The sequence below is a fragment of the Humulus lupulus genome, chromosome 4, assembly GCF_963169125.1.
Source record: "Humulus lupulus chromosome 4, drHumLupu1.1, whole genome shotgun sequence".
Classification (NCBI taxonomy): domain Eukaryota; kingdom Viridiplantae; phylum Streptophyta; class Magnoliopsida; order Rosales; family Cannabaceae; genus Humulus; species Humulus lupulus.
In genome coordinates, this window is record NC_084796.1 from 233,262,604 (window position 1) to 233,284,519 (window position 21,916).

Sequence of the window (21,916 nt, forward strand, 5' to 3'; positions counted from 1 at the left end):
TAGGGGGTTTACCTTATTTTTGCCGCTTAGGTCGGCGAATTTGTAAATTTGAAACAGTAATGACCAGTTTGAGTTGTAAAGAACTTGTAAATGTTTTTGATGGGCCCATGAACAGTTTTATGTACTTAATAAAATATATCATTTCCTTTTGATTGGTTTTTCACCTTAGCCTGTTAATGGTACTTAGAAGCACGTTTTTAACCAAAGGACTCGGGTAGTGAGTTAAATTTCTGGTTCCCCGTTCACCGTAACTGTTCTGGGGTAACCAGGGCATTACAGACACCATTGCCGATTCTAACTAATGAGTCAGTACCATGCACAAGTAAGCAATGCCACTAGGCATATATCATATGTCAAATATCCAAATGTAGGTCATTCAACAGGCTTACTTAACAGTCGCTAGCATAATTATGATCATGCACAAATGCATAGACTTAAGCTCTGATCAAACTCATATTCAATATTCATGTCATGCCCTAATCACATGTTCTTCATGCATCACATATTGGGTGCAGTTTTCTTACCTCTAGTTCGAGCGTGAAATAACAAATGAACGACCCTTGAGAATGATCAATCCTTTGATCCCTTAGTGGTCACCTAGTCATAACCAAATATGGGAATCCATCAATAAAATAATTCATAAAAGGTTCCCAAACCAAGACCTAGCCTCTGGGACATCAAATCCCACTAAACCGGGTAGTAGGAACGATCCCGAGGCCTAAGGTTTGGATTCCCACGATGAAAACACGTCTCTGGCCAAAAATGTCACTAAGGGTCGCGACCAGCCTTCCCCCATGCCACGACCTGCCTCCCTAAACAGAGGCACCAACACTCCAGCCACCAACACGCGCTGCGGCTCCACATCCCCATGCTGCGGCCCAATGGCCTTTCAACACCATTATGCCTCTTCATCAAGCTTGGAACGCGACGCTCTAGAACAGAGTCACGGACCCACCTGAAACCCAGACAGAAACCCTTGTTTTTTCTCTTCGAACTCAATTAAAAAACCTACTAAATCACTTCCAATTCCACAAAGCAAAGTTCCCAACTATTACCACAACTTGTCCATCATATAACAAACAAAACCTAAGCCTCAAACCATTCAAAACCTCATCGAATTCCCATTCCTATGATCGAAACCCCAACCTCAAAACTAACACAATAAACAGAGCAAGGAACTAGAAAATTGAACTAAAACCTTACCTTAAACTCGAATTGAATCCTCTTCAATGGCTGAACACAAGCCTAAACCCTTAAGCCTCAATTCCCAAGCTTGAACCCTTAACTTGAGCTTCAAAAATTCAAAGGGAAAGAGAAGGAGATGATCAGGGAGAAAGAGGAAGGAAACACTATGTTTTTCTTAAGCTTCAATAGCTTCTTAAAGCAATATATATCATTTAGGTCAAAAGACCAAAATGCCCCTAGGTTTATCTTCTTTCCTTAACAGCCTCCAAGGGTAAAATAGTCCTTTCGCGCCTTTCTCGTCAATCATAATTAACACCCTCCAATTCCTGTTATTCCCAATATTCTCAAATGCTAATAAATCATATCCCATTAACCTTTTATTCTCGGTAATGTTCTAATCACCAAATTACCCCGAGACTCACCCTGAGCCCCGAAACTAACCCTGTTATGACCAGATCGATAACTTTCATTCAAAGATTGTCTCATGCCGAATGGCTCGAAAAAATCCACATATAATGTGGTATTATTCATAATTCACCAACATGCATGAAAATACACAATTACACCCTCAACGAGCCAAATTACCAAAATGCCCTTATAATTAAAAATGGACCCATATGCATGCATTTGTCATCATATTATAATATAATTCACATAAACATACATATAATTATTTAATGGCATAATAAATCAATTATGGCCCTCCCGGCCTCGTAATCGAGGTCCGAAACCTTATTAGAACATTTGGGGCATTACATTAGGTGTTTGAAGCAACAACAGAATCTGTTAAGGAACACCTCCTCCTTTGTTTTGCCAGGAGTGGCACCAGTATTGACTCAACCTAGGGTTGAGAACAGGTGGGAATTTCTTTGTGGAAGATTCCATAAGTATTTCCCTCCAGTCTTTGAGGGAGGCCTAGTCCATTCAGAGCTGAACATTGGATGGGCATGATAAGTTCCATTCTCGATAGTATCGGGGTGGTAGGTCATGATATGGTGATCTGTGCTACATATGTATTGCGAGATGATGCCCGGACGTGGTGGGAAGTGGTATTCCAGACACGAGATACAGTTGTGATGGACTGGAAAGAATTTAGGCAGCTATTTAATGAAAGATATTACTAAGATGCAGCTAAGACTGCTAAGATGAATGAGATTCTGAACCTAATTCAGGGAAATGAAACAGTAATCGAGTATGTTAACAGATTTGATGGGTTGGCCAAGTTTTCTTTTGATATGGTATCCATAGATGTAGCTCGAAAGGAAAGGTTTATTCACGGATTGAATCCCAGAGTAGCTCAGGGCGTCAGAGTCACCCCAGTGCATGAAATCTCTACCTATGCTCAGGTGGTAGGAAAGTCTCTTGCTGTTGAGAGCACATGAAACCGATTTGAGAAGGAAGGTTCTGGAGAGCATAGTACTGAAGTAGTGACAGCTTCATTTACTGGTTCGAGCAAGAATTAGAACTGGAGGACTTATCCAGAATGTGCTCAGTGTAAGAGACGTCATCTAGGAGAATGTCGAGCAAAGGCATGTTTTTTATGTGGAATGGTTGGGAATTTCATGAGGGATTGCCCAAGGCAAGGGATAGATGAGCAAAAGGGGCTCGACCTTGCTCGAGTGCTCGTTCCAATGCAGTCAGAGTTGAAGACTGAGACTGAGATTGAGGCTGGTTCCTTAGGGTTGGCAGGTCAGCTTTCTATTTCTAATTTTTGTATTGTGTTGACTGGTTTTTGTGCCATGTTGTTTCTTTGCTTGTGGCATATATAGAGGCATAGAGTTGTTATGCTGATTGTATAGTTATGTTGTGATGAGAATGTGATACTTTACTTGTGATTTTAAGAGATGAGGTAGATTATGGTGGAAATGACTCATTATTTGTTTTGATAGAGTTAGTTATGATTAACTTCAGTATGATCTTGGATATGGATTGGTTAGCCAAGTGTGGGGCAATGCTAGATTGCAAGGAAATGATAGTAACTCTTGAGTTTGAGAGTGGGAAAACCCTTGTAGTAGTTAGCACTGTGCATGGATTTTGTATGTTTATGACACCTGTATTTAGAGCTAGAGATCTATTGCAGGAGGATGCATAGAACTCCTAGCTAGTGTGGTCGATACCACTTAGGTTGTACCAGTGGGATCAGGACAGACTGAATTAGTCTGTAAGTTTCTGGATATGATTTTAGGGGATTCGCCAGGGGTTGCCTTTACATAAAGAGATAGAATGGTGATTGGATTGGTGCCAGGGATGGAACCAGGTCTAGGGCATTGTATTGAACGACTTGAGCAAAGTTGTAAGACCTAAAGGCTCGGTTATTGAGTAGAATGGTATTCTCCAAGGTGGATCTTTGATCTGGTTATTACCTGCTAGAGATTAGGGAGAAGGATATGCAGAAGGTTATGATCAATGATATTGTGGCAAGGACAAGGAACGCCTTTGAGGGTAGGAGTTTCCTTAGACGGGCAGGATATTACATGAACTTTGTGGAAGAGTTCTGAGTCTTCTTACAGATCAGCATTGGTTGTAGGTTGTTATGACACCTCAATGATAGGAAAATGTGACTGCCTATGCATAATGTTATTTGAAGGATATGACCAGAACTAGAGTACAGTTACTGGGTGGCCAGGTGGCCAACATCATGTTTGAGTTACTCTTGTAGAAAGGATTAAAGGAAAAAAGTTAAGTGAACCACAGATGAGAGAATTGAGGGGAATGTCTTAGCTGGATTAGCTGAGGATCATACAGTGTTAGGTATGGGTTTATTGTGGTATAAGGATCGAATTTGGAATTTGATGGACACTGGGATTAAATGGGAGATTCTGGATGAATCTCATACTACTTTCTTACTCTCTTCATCCAGGCATCATGAAAGATGTACCAGAATATGAAAGGTTTATAGTGGTGGCTTGGGATGGAGAGGGACATAATGGAATCCATGAAAAAGTTCTTAACCTGTTAGCAGATCAAGATAGAGTATCAGAAACCAGTAAGGCTATTGTAGCCTTTGAGTATTCCATATTGGAAATAAGGAAACATCGCGATAGGTTTCGCGGTGGGGATGCCTAGGATAGTGGGTCAGCATGAGTTGGTTCAGATCGTTATGGACAAGTATTTAAAGTGAGTTCACTTCTATCAGTAAGGACAAGTAACACAACTGATCAATATTCAGATCTTTGTGCGAGAGAGGTAGTAGGCCTTCATAGAATGCGAGGTCTATCTTATCAAATGAAGACTGTATTATTATTTCCAAGATTTGGGAAAGGTTGCAGAAGGCGATGGGTATACAGTTGGAATTTAATACAGTTTATTATCCTCATACTGATGGTAAATCAGAGAGAGAGTTATCCGGATATTGGAAGGGCATCTTATGAGATGGGTGAGATGTTATATCTGGATCCTGAGGTAGTTCAGAGAATCATTGAGACTATGGAAATGGGTGAGGAGATAAGGACAAGTTGAGCCCTAAATTAGTAAGATTGTTTGAATCCTGGATAGGACCGGTCAGTTTGCCTTTGGATTGGCCTTATCATTGGCACTGTCAACAGTATATAGTGTATTTTGTATTTCTTGTTGAGGAAACATGTGTTAGATGAGACTCATGTGTTGAGTTGTGAGAATCTAGTTCAGATTTTAACAGAAAGAACAAGGTTCTAAGAAACAAAGCTATACCTTTAGTTAAGGTATGATACAGAAACAGTGGGGTCGAGGGAGTGACTTGGGAACTAGAATCAGATATGTGGAATTTATATTCCGGGCGGTTCAGATAAATTTTGAGGACGAAATTTTTGTAAGGAGGGGATAGTTGTAATGACCCAAATTTCCTAATAAGGCTTAGGACCTTGATTAGGAGGCCGAGAGTGCCATAATTGATTTATTATGCCATTAAATTATTATACGCATGATTATGTGAATTATATTATTATATGATGATAAATGCATGCATATGGGTCCACTTTTCATTATAAGGGCATTTTGGTAATTTGACCCGTTGAGGGCATGTTTGTATATTTTCATGCATGTTGGTGAATTATGAATGAGTTCACGACTTCCAAATGATTAGGTTATGAGCCTTGTACTTGGGGGGCAAATCAATAATCCTAAGCTGGCCCACTGGTGACTGCATTCTTGGGGGCAAATAGCTTAATGTGAATGACCCCCTAAAGTCCCGGGTCATCAGGACTTAGGAACACGGAATGACATTAAAGTTACTTTCAAGGACATTGAGTCCGAAAGGCAACACTAAATGTCGAGCACTAAGAACCCTATAGTATAAGACCTCCCACAGCCCGAGTCATTGGAACTCGAAGGTGTGGGATAGTCGAGTGCCCTCACTTGATGCTGAGTCAAAGTTACTCTTACGACCTCGAGCCTAAGATGAAACACTAGACGCGCAAGTGACCACAGGCAGGCCCTGTCCTGATTTGTTGGAACTCGGGGATGTAGGGCCATGTCGAGTGACCACTTGACCTAGCATTAAAGTTATTCTTAAGGATCGTGAGCCTACAGAGTAACACTAAACGCATGGAAATTACCTACGTACTAAGAGAAGTCGATAAAAACTTGAGTCTTTAAGACTCGAGTGCAAGACCCGATTCGACATCTTGGGACTCTCACGAGTATAGTAGGTTGGGTTAGCCAAGTTCACGTTGCATATTTTTTAAAGGTTAAATTTGGTAATAATAATGCAATCATTGCAATAAAGTAGTGCAAGCTACATAAGTTTAAATGGAAAATAGTTACAACAGTGCTTAGGGGCTCGAGCGTTGATTGTCTATAACCTAATAAACTATGGCACATAGATCTACTTAGCTAAAATATTATAAAGGACAAAATTACTGAGGCCTTGGCCTGGGGGCACCTCCGCCACCACCTCGATCATAGGATCGCCTTCAGGAACGCGACACGTCGCCAAGGCCTCCTTCTCCTGGGCTGCCCGGACCTCTTGCGCCTCAAGACGCGCCTCAAGCTTTGTCTTCATGTCGGGAATCTCAGTGAATGAGAGATCTATGTCTCTGTTACTCTACCATGCAACAAAAAGTGTATATTCGGACATCACGTCGAGGTTCTTCCCCAGTTCTTCGACTCGGCAACAATGTTCTTTGGAAACTTTCCTAATTTTCTGCAGCTCATATGCATGAGCTAGAGACTCCACCCAACTTAACCGATGCTCTTCGTAGGTTTTGGCCAGCTCCTCCTCCACGGCCCGGGTGCGGCCTACAACATCCTCCAATAACTTAGTGGAAGTTTCCTCCAAAGTGGATAGCTTCGACCGCTCGATGGCCAGTAGGTCCTCCACCTCGCGGACACAAGCACTCGTGTCCTCCACTTCTTTTTAGAGTTGTGAGTGTTCATCCAGGGGGACTGCGGTCTCCTGGAGCTTAGCCAGTTCTTCCTGAGCCTGGGTGAGCTGTTCTCGAGCCTTTTTTTAGCTCAAAGGACCTCATCAGCACAAGGTCCTCGAGGTGTTCATTGATGGTTGCAGTCTGTCAAATCAGAGTGTCAAATCAGCCAAAAAGATAGAGAAATAAACCCTGAATTGAGGAAAAATTAGGATTGTTACCCTCAAGGAAGAATGGCGGCTGGTGGCTACTAGCGAAACTTCATTATCACTTCCACAGCCGGCGAAACTACTGGTAGGAATCTCGCATAGGGATGACCCTAACCCTTGCAGGAGCTTCGCGTCGAGCGAGACGACCCTATCTTCAATTCTCCCTACGACGAGAGGCTCCAAATCCTCATGGCTAGGAGGGATAACGGGATCGTTTGGCCATTCCTCGCCCAAAAATTTGGCTAGAAGTTTGAAGTCTCTATTGTCCTCTTCGATGCGGGCGTTGTAGTATTCAATGAATTGCCTATGCACATCTGAGTCCTTCTCATCATAGGGTTCCGGGAAGACAATCAACTGAGGCACCTTGACTGGAGGGGAGTCAGGTGCGTTGGAAGGGATTTCCTTACCCTTCCTAGAGAATCCTCCATCTTGGGGGGAAGAGGCCTCAAGGTCGATGACCTCCTCAGGAGTCATCGTGCTCGAGGTAATGATCGGTGGAGTAGTCACAGAGGATGCTTGGGCAACTGGGTCTGGTGTGGCAGCGGATGTGGATGTGGGCCCCACAATCGATGTCGTCGAGGCGTCTATCTTAGAAGGTCCCGACATCCTCTGATGCTTTGACCTGAACAGGTCGGATAGGCCCATGCTTTCAGCACAAAGGAAACGAATCGGTTAATCCCTAGGAAAGAAAGAAAAACCAAAAGAAATAAAAATACATGTGAGACCAAGTATAAAACTCCTCGGGAGCCCCACCATGATCAGGCTCCTCGGAGTGGAGGAAAAAATGGGCGAATTCGCGGATGAGTCGACCTATCTCCTGCGTCAGATTGGTCTCGTGCTGTCAAAACCAAGTGGTGTGCATGGTCGTCATCTCGCCAAGAGGCGTGAAACTTTAGGTGTGCCTCTTCCTCCTCAGATTGTGGAGGAGCACATCGATGATGTCCTGCTAGTCTAATACTCCTCGAACTAATGACACCCTAAGGCTGGGCTACATTCGAGAAGAGAGGGAGAAAATAAAGAATGGTCGTGACTAGTTCCCTCCCCGACATGCTTAGCATAATGAAGAATTATTGGGGATTTACCTTAAGGCATGGAAGACAACTTAATCCACGCCTCGAGCTCCGCCTTGAGCTCTTCGTCTTCCTTCGCCTCTGCGACCGCCTTGATGGCGAGGACACTTTCCGCGTGCTCTTTATGAAGGCACTGCGTATATTGAAACTGCGCCTTGGCCACCACATAGTCTGTGTGGAGCCTCACCGTCTGTCGAGATTTCTTCGAGTCCCAAAATTTGTTAAGGACCACCACGTTTATGCTCTACCCCGCCTGCAGTAGCCCATACTGTCGAAGGTGGGCATCAGTGACGAGGAAGGGGAGTTCCAACTCCTCATCACGTAGGGTGTTCATCGCCAAAAGCCTTTCGTCAAAGGATTCAATGAAAGGCGTGCGACGATATGGACCTAACAGGAGATGTTTTTAAAATCAAAGATCAGCTCTGAGCCGGATACTATCAGAAGAAATCATGCGAGGATAAAGGTTCTTACCAACTATGGCAAAGTCTAGGAGCAGGGTGGGGTTGGTCCTCGTCGGGATCCCATTCGCCCAGAAGAACTGGTCCTTGTAATTCCGAGCTTGATTCTCGTTGCCACTCGGGGCTTTGTAGCTTCTCTCGGGAATCGTATGCTTCATAAAGGTATAGTACCCACCTTTTCTCCCATTTCCTCGAACACTATCGAAAACTGTAGACATACAATATTTTAGTGGGAGACGGGGTGGGCCAATTCTGCCTCTTGTACAAAATGTAAAATCCAGCCAATACCTAATATCTATTTGGGGACAACTGGAAAGGAGCTGTGCCAATGAACTTAAGGAAGTCGACATAGTACTGATGCAATGGCAAGGTTGCACCAGCCTGGAGAAGGGAGGCATTTTAGAGCCCGAGATCATGAATGCTTTCGTGCGCCCTCTCGTCGTCTCAGGACAGGCGCACTAGTATGTCACGGGCGTCCACCCCGTAGTGGTCAAGAATCCTCTCCAAGGCACCTCGGTGCCGTAGCTTGCTGGGGATGTCCTCGCCTCAAACCCCAAAGTAGGGTAGGTGTTGTCAAATGGCGTCTGGCCAGAATTGTCCTCTTTTTTCGAGAAGCCGGCTCATAGAGGTCTTATCAGCACTGGGTCAGAGCCCTCTCATACTATGAGGGCTTGACTGCTACCAACTATTTGTTTCCCCTTCTCGGCGTGTTGCCCCGCTTCTTAGCCCATTTGGAGGATCTCAGTGTCAAAGGCGTAAAATCCTTGTTGATGTAATTGGTGAAGCTCCTCGGACTTCTGAAACAAAAAACCAAGCAGTTAGCACCTTGTCCAGAAAAAAAAGGTGGGTCGAAGCTGGAATCCCTAAAACTACTGCTTAGGGAGGAGAAGAAAGAATTTCTAAAGGTTTAGGGTGTCCTCGGGGTCAAAAAGTCAGTACCGGAGAGCACCATCAAAACTTATGAACACAGCCAAAATCTGGGGATTTTTCAAATTCCGGTCGAGTGTCCAGAAAGGAAAAAGTTACCCAAGGTGGGCAGTAGGCCATTTTGGCCACTCCTAACCAAAATATGCCTAAAAAAACTTGTAAAGGGCAAGAACTTCCCCTCAAAACACCATAAGAAGCTCATTGCTAAGCATACATCTAAACCCCAAATTAAATCAAGTGAAAACACGAAACCAGCAAATGCTTAACCGAGATATAGTGACGGAAAGTGCTGAAACGGGTTCTGACTCTAAAGAATTGCTTGTCGTTTGCCCAGAAGTAAGACGACTCTCGCCAATCGTCCAAATTTTTAGAAGTGTCTCCGGAGTAGTTAAAAGATTGGGAAATTTTGAGGAAGAAGAGAGTGTTTGTGGTTTCGAATTTCGAATGGTAAAAGTGTCTACTTAGAAGCGGTTATCGAGTTTTATACTCAGAACTTGGAGGGGAAGTAACTATGCCTCGACTGTCGGATTACCTACGACGTAAGCACTTGAGAGTGATCCAACGGTCAGATTCTAAAAAGGCATGGATCGTGATCATTAGCCTTGGGAAACGACATCTTGGGTATGTAACAAAAAGACGCTTAGGGTACAGAGTAGACATTTTGAGTAGTGGAATGGACTTCTCATTAATTGCATGGATTTATGGACCCAGCAATAGGGAGTCAACACGTGGCACAAACTTTTCAGAAAAGTCAAAAGAAGCCCAAACGTCACCTCCTGAGAACCTTCTTGAATTACTCCTCATTATAAGTCTCTACTGTCCAAGGACGAGTGAAGGCTTGGGGGGCAAATGTTATCCGTGTTTTGATCATCCGACATGTGGCAACTAGAGGTAATTAGCGACAGGCCAGAGAGTCATCGGGAGGCGAGGACCTGACATAGTCTAGTTCGGTCGAGTCGAGAATGTCTCCAGGTGAGGTCATGCCCCAAGGTCTTCTCTGGGGCGAGGGTGTCTTCCATTGAGACCACGTTTCAAGTCGATCTCCACAGCATTAATAATCTCATGTGCGCCATGACCCGAGGTCTTCCATCGGGGAGAGGATGTCTCCAAGTCATGTCATACCCCGGGGGCCCTTCTAACTTGGCCATCCTCCAGGTCTAGGATTCTGGTCTTCGGGCCTGGGAGTAATGCCAAGTGCCAATCACTGCAGGTGTGGGCCTCGAAATGATCATCTGACAACTTTTGGTGATTCTCGATTAGTGGTGTCTAGTTTGTACACTCGACAATTGGCATTTCCCACAACGCCGCCTGATACGGGTAAACCTGGGCTGCCCTGCACAGATATGTTCCCCATAAAGTTGGTGTGTGACTTTCTGCAATGGGCCCTGTAGAATACGCATGGGCCAAAGTCTTTATTGTAACAGGACACTTTGTGTATTAATTTAACATTAATACCCTGATATTAATAATTGATGATTAGCATTAATGATCCCAGCCTTTATAAACAAGATTGAGGTATCTCCTTGTAAATGGTTCGATTTTTTAGAGAGAGAAACTCTGTACTCAGTACAATATATAGGCTGCCTGAGAATCACCATTGAAGCTTGCTATCCCAAGCTTCAAGCTCACTAAATAACAGAGACTCGTGGACTAGGGTTCTTTTATAATCCGAACCACGTAAAACATTGTGTCTTTCCTTGTTTATCCTTTAATCTCTCAGATTAAGTTGGCAGTGAAAAAGGCAGTCAACAATAACTTTAAGAGAACATTCTAAATATTTAACGGAATATACCTTTAAAACAAACTAAAAATATATATTTATTAATTATATTAATATAAATTTAAATATTATAAAATATTATTATTATAATAATAATTAATATAAGACTACATATATAATAACTATACTAATATAAATTCAAATTCAAATTTAAATATTATAAAATATTATTATAATAATACTAATATATAATACATAATCTTAATTTTTTTTAAAATTGTCATTTATGTTTTAAAAAAATTATCATATTATATATATATATATGTTTAAAATAATCATAAACAATATTTTAGTTAAAATTTTCATTTTATATGTTTATGTCATTCTTTTATATATAATACTAGAAAACATAATCGCGCTGCGCACAGTCTTTTGTAATAATTAATATATATATTGTTTTGGAGAATGTATAGTTGAGATTCTTTTTTATCCTACTTGTACAATATGTTTCTTACATGGACACGTGAGGATGTCTTGACCATAGTTTTTAATGATGATGTTCATTGTATAGCAAATCCCCTGTAGGTTTTCAAAAAATTATGAATAATAAGGGCTATTTTGGCCGATTACTCATTTGGATAATTTATTTTTTAAAATTTACTTTTAGATCTCATATTCTGTCAAAATGTTAAAAATAGGAATAGAAAGATCGATTATTTGAACACTACATATTGGCCAATTACCCATTTTGACACTTTATTTTTAAAAATTACATTTGGACCATGTATTTATTCAAAAAGTTAAAAACTCTTTATAAAAAGAAAATTATATAAATTTATATAATTTATATTTTCTGTAAGGGTTCATACCATTTTGAACCTTGTATTTTAGCCAATTACCCGTTTGGACTCTTTATTTTAAAAAATTCACTTGCGGACCTCGTGCTTTGTCAAAATGTTAAAAATATAAATAAATAGATAGATTATTTGAACCACATGTATTTTTTTTGATTGCTCGTTTAGACCCTTTATTATTAAAAACTAACTTTGGGATTACATGTTTTATCAAAAGTTAAAAATAAAAATAGATAGATTATTAGTATTATTATTATATATAGATATTTTTAATTGACATATATTATAATTATTATTAAAATAAAAAAGAGAAAATAAATAGAGTTTTTTCCTTGATTAATTAATAGCCATAAATTAGAAAGGTAGAATAAAAAATGACGTTTATTATTATAATTTATACATGTTGTAAACATATATTTTTAATAAAACTATTTACGTTTATATAAAAAAGCATAAATACTATGAATAAACTATTTTTTAAGACAATGTTTTCTCCATAATTTGGTCTTGGCGGTTATGAATTTTCCATCAATTTATTAAGTTTGTTATGAAGTTGTTTCATTTAATTTCATTCAAAATATTTTTTTAAATGAAAATGATTTAACTTTTTCAAGATATCAATACATTATCTCCCTCCTCAAAAATAAATTATTATAATAATACCAATTTGAATATAACTATTCAAAATTTGAATAATTGGGTTATGACTCTATTAATTACTTTTAGGGATATTTGCGGCAATAATGCCTATGTAGTTAAGTTTGTTGTACTTAAATGCTTATGTAAAAAATTTGGTGGCAATAATGCCTACGATTAATGTTTTGGTGCAATCGTTGGTCCCTGAGCTGTTAGGGGTATATAGGATACACGTGGCACGACCCGATTGGGTTAAATTATTAAAATTTAAAACAAAAACAATTAATGTTTCTAATTTCTAATTTAAAACAAAAAAAACTAACCATTAAAAATATAACCACAAAAACCGACTGTCTTAATAACAAGTTCTAAAACTAATATAAAACCAAAAAATATAAAAATTCCATACCCAGAAAAATAATCGAAGCTTTCCCCCTACGTTCGAAGAGACAATCGACCCCAACACAGAAGAGACGACGACGACTTTGCCTCCACAATGCCGACCATTCGACAACCGGAGGAACAACCACCCGACTACGATGAGTTCTTTTCTTTTGTACAGAGTTCTTTTACCCAAAGTTCTTTTCTGTTGACTAGGTTTCATTTCTTCTCAAAGTGGTTTTACAATTTTTTGGGGAGATGATAATGATACACTATATAGAGCAGTTTGGGCGGGGAAGGGTGTCAGTTTTCAAATTTTTTGGGGATGAGAATTTTGTTGATTTATAGTAGGTGGTATTAGTAAATTTGGGTAAAATTGTTGTTAAGCATGTGCATACAATTGACAGAGTGGGGTCCGTTGAAATATATGCTTTGTTTATTGAAGGGAATCTTTGTTGTTGTGGTCCATGGTTCAATCGTGTGGTAGACTATGTTGCTCTTCAAGTGTGTGAACTATATTGTGTTTCAGTTTGTGTGTGTATGAAGTGTTGACATAGCATTTTTTATTTCTGTTGACTATGGTAGTATTCTAAACCAGAGTTGTCTTTAGTTAACAGGTGGTCATACTAACATCTTCACTATTGCAATACACCATGGGGGAAGCTGGTTTACACCATTCGACAATAGAAGATATGAAGGAGGTAAAGTTGATTATGTTGATTAGGTGGATACTGATTACTTCACTAGAATGGAATTGGATGGAATGGCCTTGGACTTAGGACATAAAATTCCAGTGGGTTTTATGTACAAACCAATAGGAAAGGTGTTTAATATGGGCTTCATGGTGGTAGGGGATAAGGAGATCCTAAGAATTGTAGAGGATATTGAGAGGAATCGGGCTACAAAGATTGACATATATCTTGTTTTTCCTGAAACAGTTCGACCTTTAGATTGGAAGGAAGATTCAAAAGTTGTTAAACATGTCTCTGCTGTCACTTTACCTCCTCTGAAAAGATGTATTATAGAGGAACTACCAGATGATTGTTATGGTCTTGCAGATGTTGTTGGTATCCCTGTTGATGCAACCATTGATGGGGAACAGGAAGAGTTTGATGCTAATCAATATTCAGAGGAATTTTAGGATGCTGACTTTGATGAACCTGATAAAGAGGAAAATGAAGAAGAGTTTGACTACATGGATTATGAAAGTGATATGGAGAACCAAATACCAGAGGTGGTTGTGCTTTCAGATTCAGAGGATGATATTGGTGATGTGAGGGAAGATACAGTTGAGGAGAACCAAGAACCGGTTCAGAGTGACAGAAATGGGAAAGGAAAACAAGCTGATGTGAGGGAAAATACAGCTGAGGAGAGCAAAGACAAAGTTCAGCGTGACAGAAAAGGGAAAGGAAAGCAAACTGATGAAGATTTCATATTGGAGGAGGAAGAGTTTGAGCAAGATGTTGAAGCTAAGATAGAGATGGGTACACAGTCTGACCCTAGGAGGTGGTGGCGATCAGTTTCAGATTTTTGTGCTCAAAATGTTGATGATGGAGACTTAGATGGTATATGTTATGAGGAGGAGTTACACGAAATGAAGTCAGATGATGAGTTTGATGCTGGTAAAAATTCCAAAGAATTCAACCCGAAAACCAAAATGCAAAACTTCCAATTTGTTCTTGGCATGGAATTTGCCACTGTTACAATTTTAAGGAATGCAATAAGGGAGTACTTTATTGAAGGTGATCGAGAATATGTATTTATTGCCAATGATTCAAATAGAGTTAGAGTTAAGTGCAAGGGTGCAAACTCTGAATGGATGTTGTTTGCTTCAATAGTTAACAAGACAGATGGCAAGACAATGAGGGTCAAAACACTTGTTGACAAGCATAGTTGTGGCATTGTTTTGGACAATAAAAAGCTGACCTCAACTTGGCTTGCAAAGCACTTTTTGGAGCAATTTAGGCTAAATCCGAGTATGGAATACAATGCATTTAGGGAGATAACTGCAAAGACCAAGTACTCACGTGTGTCTAGCTGGACATTTTACAGAGCCAAGACAAAAGCAAGGAAGATGTTGGAAGGGTATATCAAGGAACAATACGCCATTCTTGATGATTACTGTAAAAGGTTGTTGGCTACCAATCCTGGCTCTACTGTGAAGTTGAAAACTTATTTGGTTAATGGGAGAAGGACATTTCAGCGTATTTATATTTGTCTTAAGGCATGTAGAGATGGCTGGTTGGGGGGTTGCAGACCTCTAATTGGTCTTGATGGCTGCTTTTTAAAAGGATATTGTAGGGGCATTTTATTGGCTACAGTAGGCATTGATGGTAATAACTCCATGTTTCCCATTGCCTATTGTGTTGCTGAAAAGGAAAACACTGAGTTTTGGACTTGGTTCTTGGAGCTATTGAAGGAAGATCTTGGGAATTTGAGTCCTACCAAGGTGACAATGATGAGTGATTGTCAAAAAGGATTAGAAAATGCAATGGGAGCCATCTTTAGTGGGTGTGAGGTGAGGTATTGTGTTAGAGATCTTCATGCTAACTTTAAATAGGAATATCTTGGACTTTTACTTAATCAACTTTTGTGGGCAGCAGCTAATACTACAACACAAGCTGAGTTTGGTCGAGCAATGCAAGAAGTCAAGGATGTCTCGAATGGTGCTTACAATTGGTTGGCAGGGAAGAACACCACATAATGGAGTAAGTCACATATTTCAGAGTACCCAAAATGTGACATTTTGGTGAATAATTTGTGTGAGAGTTTTAATGCATTTGATGCTTGCGACAAGCCAATTATAACTTTACTACAGAAAATTAGATTTTGGTTGATGTCTCGGTTTTATAACAAAAAAGCTGAGTTGGAGAAGATGACTCAACCTGTGGGGAAAAGAATTTTGAAGATAATTAAGAAGCAAAAAGAGGTTGCAAAGCATTGTTTGGTTACTAGGTCTGGCAAGTTTCAGTTTCAGGTTCAATGCAACAATGGTGGTGCCTTGGTTGTCGATTTGGAATTCAGAACTTGTACATGTAGGAGGTTTCAACTATCTGGGCTTCCTTGTGGCCATGCACTAGCTATTATCTGGTTCATGGGAGGTAATGTCTTTGAATATGTCCACGGATTCTATAAAAAAGAATCATTGCAAAAAGCATATGAACAGAGTGTGCATCCTATGCCTAGTCCAGATATGTGGCTTCAGACAAGACTCAATCCAATCAATCCACCACCTGAGACAAAGCTGTCTGAAAGACCTAAGAAAGCTAGGAGAAGGGAGACAGATGAACCTCCACCTGCTTTAAAGAAAGCTCGAAGAACTGGACAAGTTAAAACATGCAGTAATTGTCTGAAAACAGGCCACATGAGAGAAACATGCAAATCTGCTAAGGTGGTTGATGTATAAACTTTATGTTTTTTTCTCTTCCTAGATAATTTTTATCATTGATTAGTTGCTTTATCATTGTTTTGTGAATTCAGAGCTAAATATTTGTTTGTTCAACCTATTTTAGAATCGTGTGGTCAAAAAGCGAGGTCGTCCACCACTGCAGAAACCAACTGAAGCCACACTTTTAAGGAAGGAAAGAAGACTGAAACAACATACTAAAGGAGGAACTAGTGGTGCAAAGAATGCTCAATCCGATACTGTCTGACTGGAAGGAGTTTCATCTTTTGATTTTATTTTGAACTAGTGGTCGAATCTTGTATTTTGGTGTCTATTATGTGTTATGCAAAGTTGGAATTTGGATGTTGTGGTTGATGGCTGTTTTTTGAGTCATGAAGTGTTATGTTGACCATTTTAGAGTCATGTACAGATCACATTTTGATCATATCTGTTTTTTGAATCATGGCAGGGTCATGCTGGCCATGATATTGGTCATGTACAGATTAGATACATTTGGCTTTTTAGGCCTATATTTTTGTACCTATCTCTTATGGTAATGAATGTAACTAGTTGTTGATCATATTTATTTCACAAAATCCATAAACTAGAATACTAAATTCAAAATAGACCAAGATAAATTACATTGATTCGGGGTTTCATTTTACAACAAAATTCATTACAAATTAATGCCTAGGGTGCAATAGTTTTGTCATTGCCAATGCTGCACATGAAGAATACCCAAAAATAAACTAACAATACCAACAACTTCTACTTTGATTTTGTAGCCCAAATAACCACAACCAATAGAATTACAGCAAAATACATAGTATTCAAAAAGTAGTAACACTGCATTCGACCTCAATCATTTGCTCTACCCCTGCTTTCAGCACAACTTTCACAGCTTTCTCTTCCAACATTTTGAAGGTTGTGAGATTGTGTCTCAAATCCATTTGAAGAACCACTGCATTGTCGATGACTTCCAATGTCAGTTGTCGTACTTAGGGATGTGATTTCAGTTTCAAGGTCACCAATTTTTCTTAGTAGTCTAGGGATGACCACCTTTTCTCGTTGGCACATGGGAGGGTCTATCCATTCAAAGAAATTACACCCCCCATGAATCTGAGTTGACCAAAACATACAAAGTTTCTAGTGAACACCCATAATTATTTATTCGATGAATCAGATTACAAAAATAAATGGAGACCAATCTTACTCGATACTTGTTGCATGTTCTGAATCTTCGCCCAGGATTTTTGTTTGTCCAAGTCGTTCTTTCTACCACTGGCCTTGGTGGTCAACAATGGCAATTTTTTTCAATCTCCATTAACCCAATGCAAAAGATGCCCTAACCCCCAATTCGAAGGAATTACAAGTTTTATTCTAGTGGGTTTAAGTGCTATACTGTCGGGGGTCGATCGTCTGGGTGGGGTCGAGGGGAAAGCTTCATTATTTTTCTAGGTATGGAATTTTTAGATTTTTTGGTTTTAGATTAGTTTTAGAACTTGTTATTAAGACAATCAGTTTTTTTTGGTTATATTTTTAATGGTTAATTTTTTTTTTGTTTTAAATTAGAAAACAGAAACATAAATTGTTTTTGTTTTAAATTTTAATAATTTAACCCAATCGGGTTGTGCCACGTGTATCCTGTATACCCCTAACGGCTCAGGGACCAACGGCTGCACCAAAACATTAACGGTAAGCATTATTGCTGCCAATTTTTTTACATAAGCATTTAAGTGCAACAAACTTAACTACATAGGCATTATTGCCGCAAATATCCCTTACTTTTATATTTTTTATTATTTATCCATCAATGTTTTTAATTAACTATATGATCATTATGAATTTTAACTATGATCATCACTATAATAATTTTGTGATCCTTGATTTTTACACAATTACGCATAGATTTGTACCATCCTAAAAAAAAAATAGAACCTAAAACGGTTGTATTGTACCAAATCACAAAGCCAACAAATTGAAATTTGTTTTAGTTTGCTTATTGTTTTTTTTTGTTTTTCCTGCAATATTTAAAATTTGTTGGTTGGTTCTTTATAAAAAAACATTAGATCTCCATTATTTTTTAAATGAAATAATTTGGTAGAAATATTTATTTCAGCGATAATTTTTTTTCTTCATTTTTTTCTTAAATGCTGAACGATTTTGTATAGCCTTTGATTTTGTATTTTCCTCACGAATAAAATCTAAGGCATGGTATAAAAGGATACTGTAACATACAAATCAAAGGCACTTGATCTGATGGTGGCACAATGCTTTTGGAGATTTGAGAAAATATATGATTACAAACAACATCATGTTAACAATTTCAATATCACCCACACCACATAAACATCCGATAACATTTAAAACATGATAGAAAAATAAGATGAACATGTTAGAATATAAATATCAATAATTTAAAATAAAAACTTTAAAGATTAACAAATATTAATAATTGAATAAAAGCCCGAGGTGATTGTGTTATCATTAACACGTAAATCAATCAAATTTGGAGATATGAATTAGAATTCATTGAAAATTGAAATTGAAAGAGTTTAGAGAGAAGAGAGAAGAGAGAAAAAATATTAAGAAATTAGAGTAGAGGAAAATATGAGATTAATAGAGAATGTTTAGAATATATATATTCACAATGAGATATTTATATATATTTAAATAATAATATCTTATAAATATTTCATTTAAATTTAAAAAACTACATTTATTATTATTATAACGTGTATGGTAATTTATTCGTATAACTATATTTAAAAAAATTAATTAATATGGTAAATCGGAAGTAGGAGAAAACATACCAAAAAAACGTGTGAAGAGTTTTTAATTTTAGATATTTAGATAATTTAGATTTTATAGTTTTTTCTTTTTTAATTATTAACTAATAATTTTATAGATATTTGGATAGTGTAAATATTATAATTTTTTTTTTTTAATTATTAACTAATAATCATAAATTTGAAAAAGAATAATTAAAAAATGTGAAAAATTTAGAAAATAGAAAGAGTGATTTGTTTTTTTTTAAATATTAATTAATATGGTAAATAGGAAATAGAAGAAAACGTACCTAAAAAACGTATGAAGAATTTTTAATTTTAAATATTTATAGATATTTAGATAGTAACTACTAATATTTCAATAGTATGATTTTTTTATATAAATTTAAAAAATAATTATATATACTAGTACTCGTGATTTACCTATAAATAATTACATAAATTTTTGTTAGATATTTAATAGATGATTCTAATCAGTTTAATAATAATAATTTAATAATTATAACAATTTTAAATTTTAAATTAATAATAATAAATATTTTTTTAGAAATAAGAATATCATACGTAATTATATTAAAAACTCTCGTGGACATATATAATTTATACTAATGTGTAACTAAATTTAAACTAATATTTAAAATTTATAATAATAAATATTTTTTTAGAAATAAGATTATCATATGTAATTATATTAAAAACTCTTGTATACATATATAATTTATACTAATGTGTAACTAAATTAATTTTTTTTCAAAAAAGTAAATGTGTTAATGTAGATTGTGTAATGTTTTTTTATAAAAAAAAAAAAGAAATTATGTTTTTTTTAGAAAAAAAAAAAAGAGAGAAGGTACTTTAGGTGTACTGAGATAAAGACTCATGTTATTATATTATAGGTCATTTGACAAAATGACTTATTTTTTAAAGTCATTTTGCACTCTAGCCTAGTTTTAATAATTTTTTGCAAAATAGTTTCTCATAATTTAGACAGCTAATAAAAAATTTAGACAGGTGGTCGAAAAATTCAAACAGTCCATTGAAAATTTTAGATAGCTGGTCGAAAAATTTAGACAACTGGTCGAATTTTAGACAGAGACTATTTTGCAAAAAATTATCAACAGTAGGCCAGAGTGCAAAATCACTTTAAAAAATGTCATTTTCACCAATTTTTCTTATAGTATATATAATATGAGATATTTATATATAATATTATTAATTTAAATAAATAATTTGTAAATATCTTATTTAAATTTAAACTAACATGCAACTAAAATTCATAAAATGAATAGAAAAATTAAATTAAAGGAGAAAATATAAAATATGATTTGAAGAGATTTTAGAGTGTTACATCATCTCCTTGAAGCTCTCATTTATATAGATAGATTATTTATTTATTTGAAATTTATTACAATGATATAAATTTAATAAAATATTAATAAATTCTATAAATAAAATTAAGCAATCATAACATTGCTTTTATATAGTATATATATTTAGGAAGCGACTACAACACATCCTTTTTTTTGCAACACCGGTGCATAATTTTTCTATTTCGGCACCTGAATAGTTATAATCCCAATTTTTTTTATATGATGGTGTACATTATAGTTATCTAGAACTTCCTTCAAATTTTCAAGAAATTCTAAATAATTTATAGTACCGAAACATGGTCTAAACTGTCTGTTGCACGCGTGCCTATTTTTTTGTGTAAGCGTGTAAAATTTAACAGTTTAAATTCTGTTTTCGGCTTCGTAAACTATTCAGAATTTCTTGAAAATTTGTAGGATATTCTAAATACCTACAATGTACACCGTCATATAAAAAAATTTGGGATTATATCTTTCCAGGTGCCGAAATAGAAAAAAAATGCACCGGTATTTAAAAAAAAAAGATGCATTGTAATCGTTCCCTATATATTTATATGATATGAACTCATACAAAGCTACTACAATTATTATGTATATATACCACTATATATATCATATCATACAAATGATGGGAAATATACCACTATCATGTGAAATATATGGCCTATTTTAATTCAAAACGTATCGTTATAAAAAAGAAAAGGAGATATGTGACCATAAATTCTCATAAAAAGACAGGACTATACCGTAATTATATATAAATTGAAATAATAAATAAATTTTAGAAAAAAAAGAGATGTGGTACACCGACTATTTATTGTATCTGTCAATAATGTCGTTTTAACTCATGAACAAGTTCGTCCGTATTAATAAAAAATATACTAACTACCTCAATTATACCTATTTGCACCTCAAAAAATATTAATTATCCTCAAATTATTAAGCCTAACCTATCGAATCATCACCAGACCTCTAATTTAAACGTATGCATGTATAGTATAAATATATATATATATATATATGAACTAGAGAGCTTTATTCCACTTTTGTTGGTTTAATTAGGGTTTTCAAAAACAAGTTGGTCTATTTTATTGATATATGTATGTACGATATGATATACGTATATGTATATGTATAGTACTTTGTGGTATATATATGTGACAGCCAACACTTTACCGACAATGCTCATTGATCTATGAACTTTATACACGTTATATGATATATCTACTCGATCGTATATATACACGTTAAAAAAAGCCTTCTACAATAAAAACCCACGTTAAACACTGCTTTTTTTTCTTTTTTCTTTTCCCAATGACAGCACTATTTCCACTACAATGCCAAAACACGTGGACCCTAATGTGCATTATATATATAGAGAGATATTTACAATGAGTAGAGAGATATTTACAATGAGTAATGATTTTGGCACCCAAAATATGTACTTAAATATTACACACAGTAATTTTTAAAATAGTAGATCCTAGTTTTAATAAATGTGATTGGCTAGACTAAACTACCACATCACTGTATGTAATATTTAGGTATATATTTTGAATGTACATATCATTACTCATTTACAATTATACATGTTCTTTA

General features: G+C 36.7%; 1 protein-coding gene across 1 annotated transcript; it reads left to right on the plus strand.

Annotated features, from left to right (window-relative positions):
- The first annotated feature begins 13,974 nt into the window (after positions 1 to 13,974).
- On the plus strand, positions 13,975 to 16,741 carry LOC133832997 (uncharacterized). The gene is made up of 5 exons (XM_062263264.1): positions 13,975 to 15,297; positions 15,380 to 15,487; positions 15,598 to 16,179; positions 16,292 to 16,426; positions 16,634 to 16,741. Exons 1-5 carry the CDS (start codon positions 13,975 to 13,977, stop codon positions 16,739 to 16,741), a joined length of 2,256 nt encoding a protein of 751 aa, XP_062119248.1.
- Positions 16,742 to 21,916: the final 5,175 nt, after the last annotated feature.

Excerpts from the sequence above, each read along its gene's own strand:
- LOC133832997 (XM_062263264.1), top strand. The coding sequence starts at position 13,975 with ATGGATTATGAAAGTGATATGGAGAACCAAATACCAGAGGTGGTTGTG. Across the intron at positions 15,298-15,379 it reads CCATCTTTAGTGGGTGTGAG|CAGCTAATACTACAACACAA; the intron begins GTGAGGTATTGT and ends TTTTGTGGGCAG. Across the intron at positions 16,427-16,633 it reads AGAATGCTCAATCCGATACT|GGTCATGCTGGCCATGATAT; the intron begins GTCTGACTGGAA and ends GAATCATGGCAG.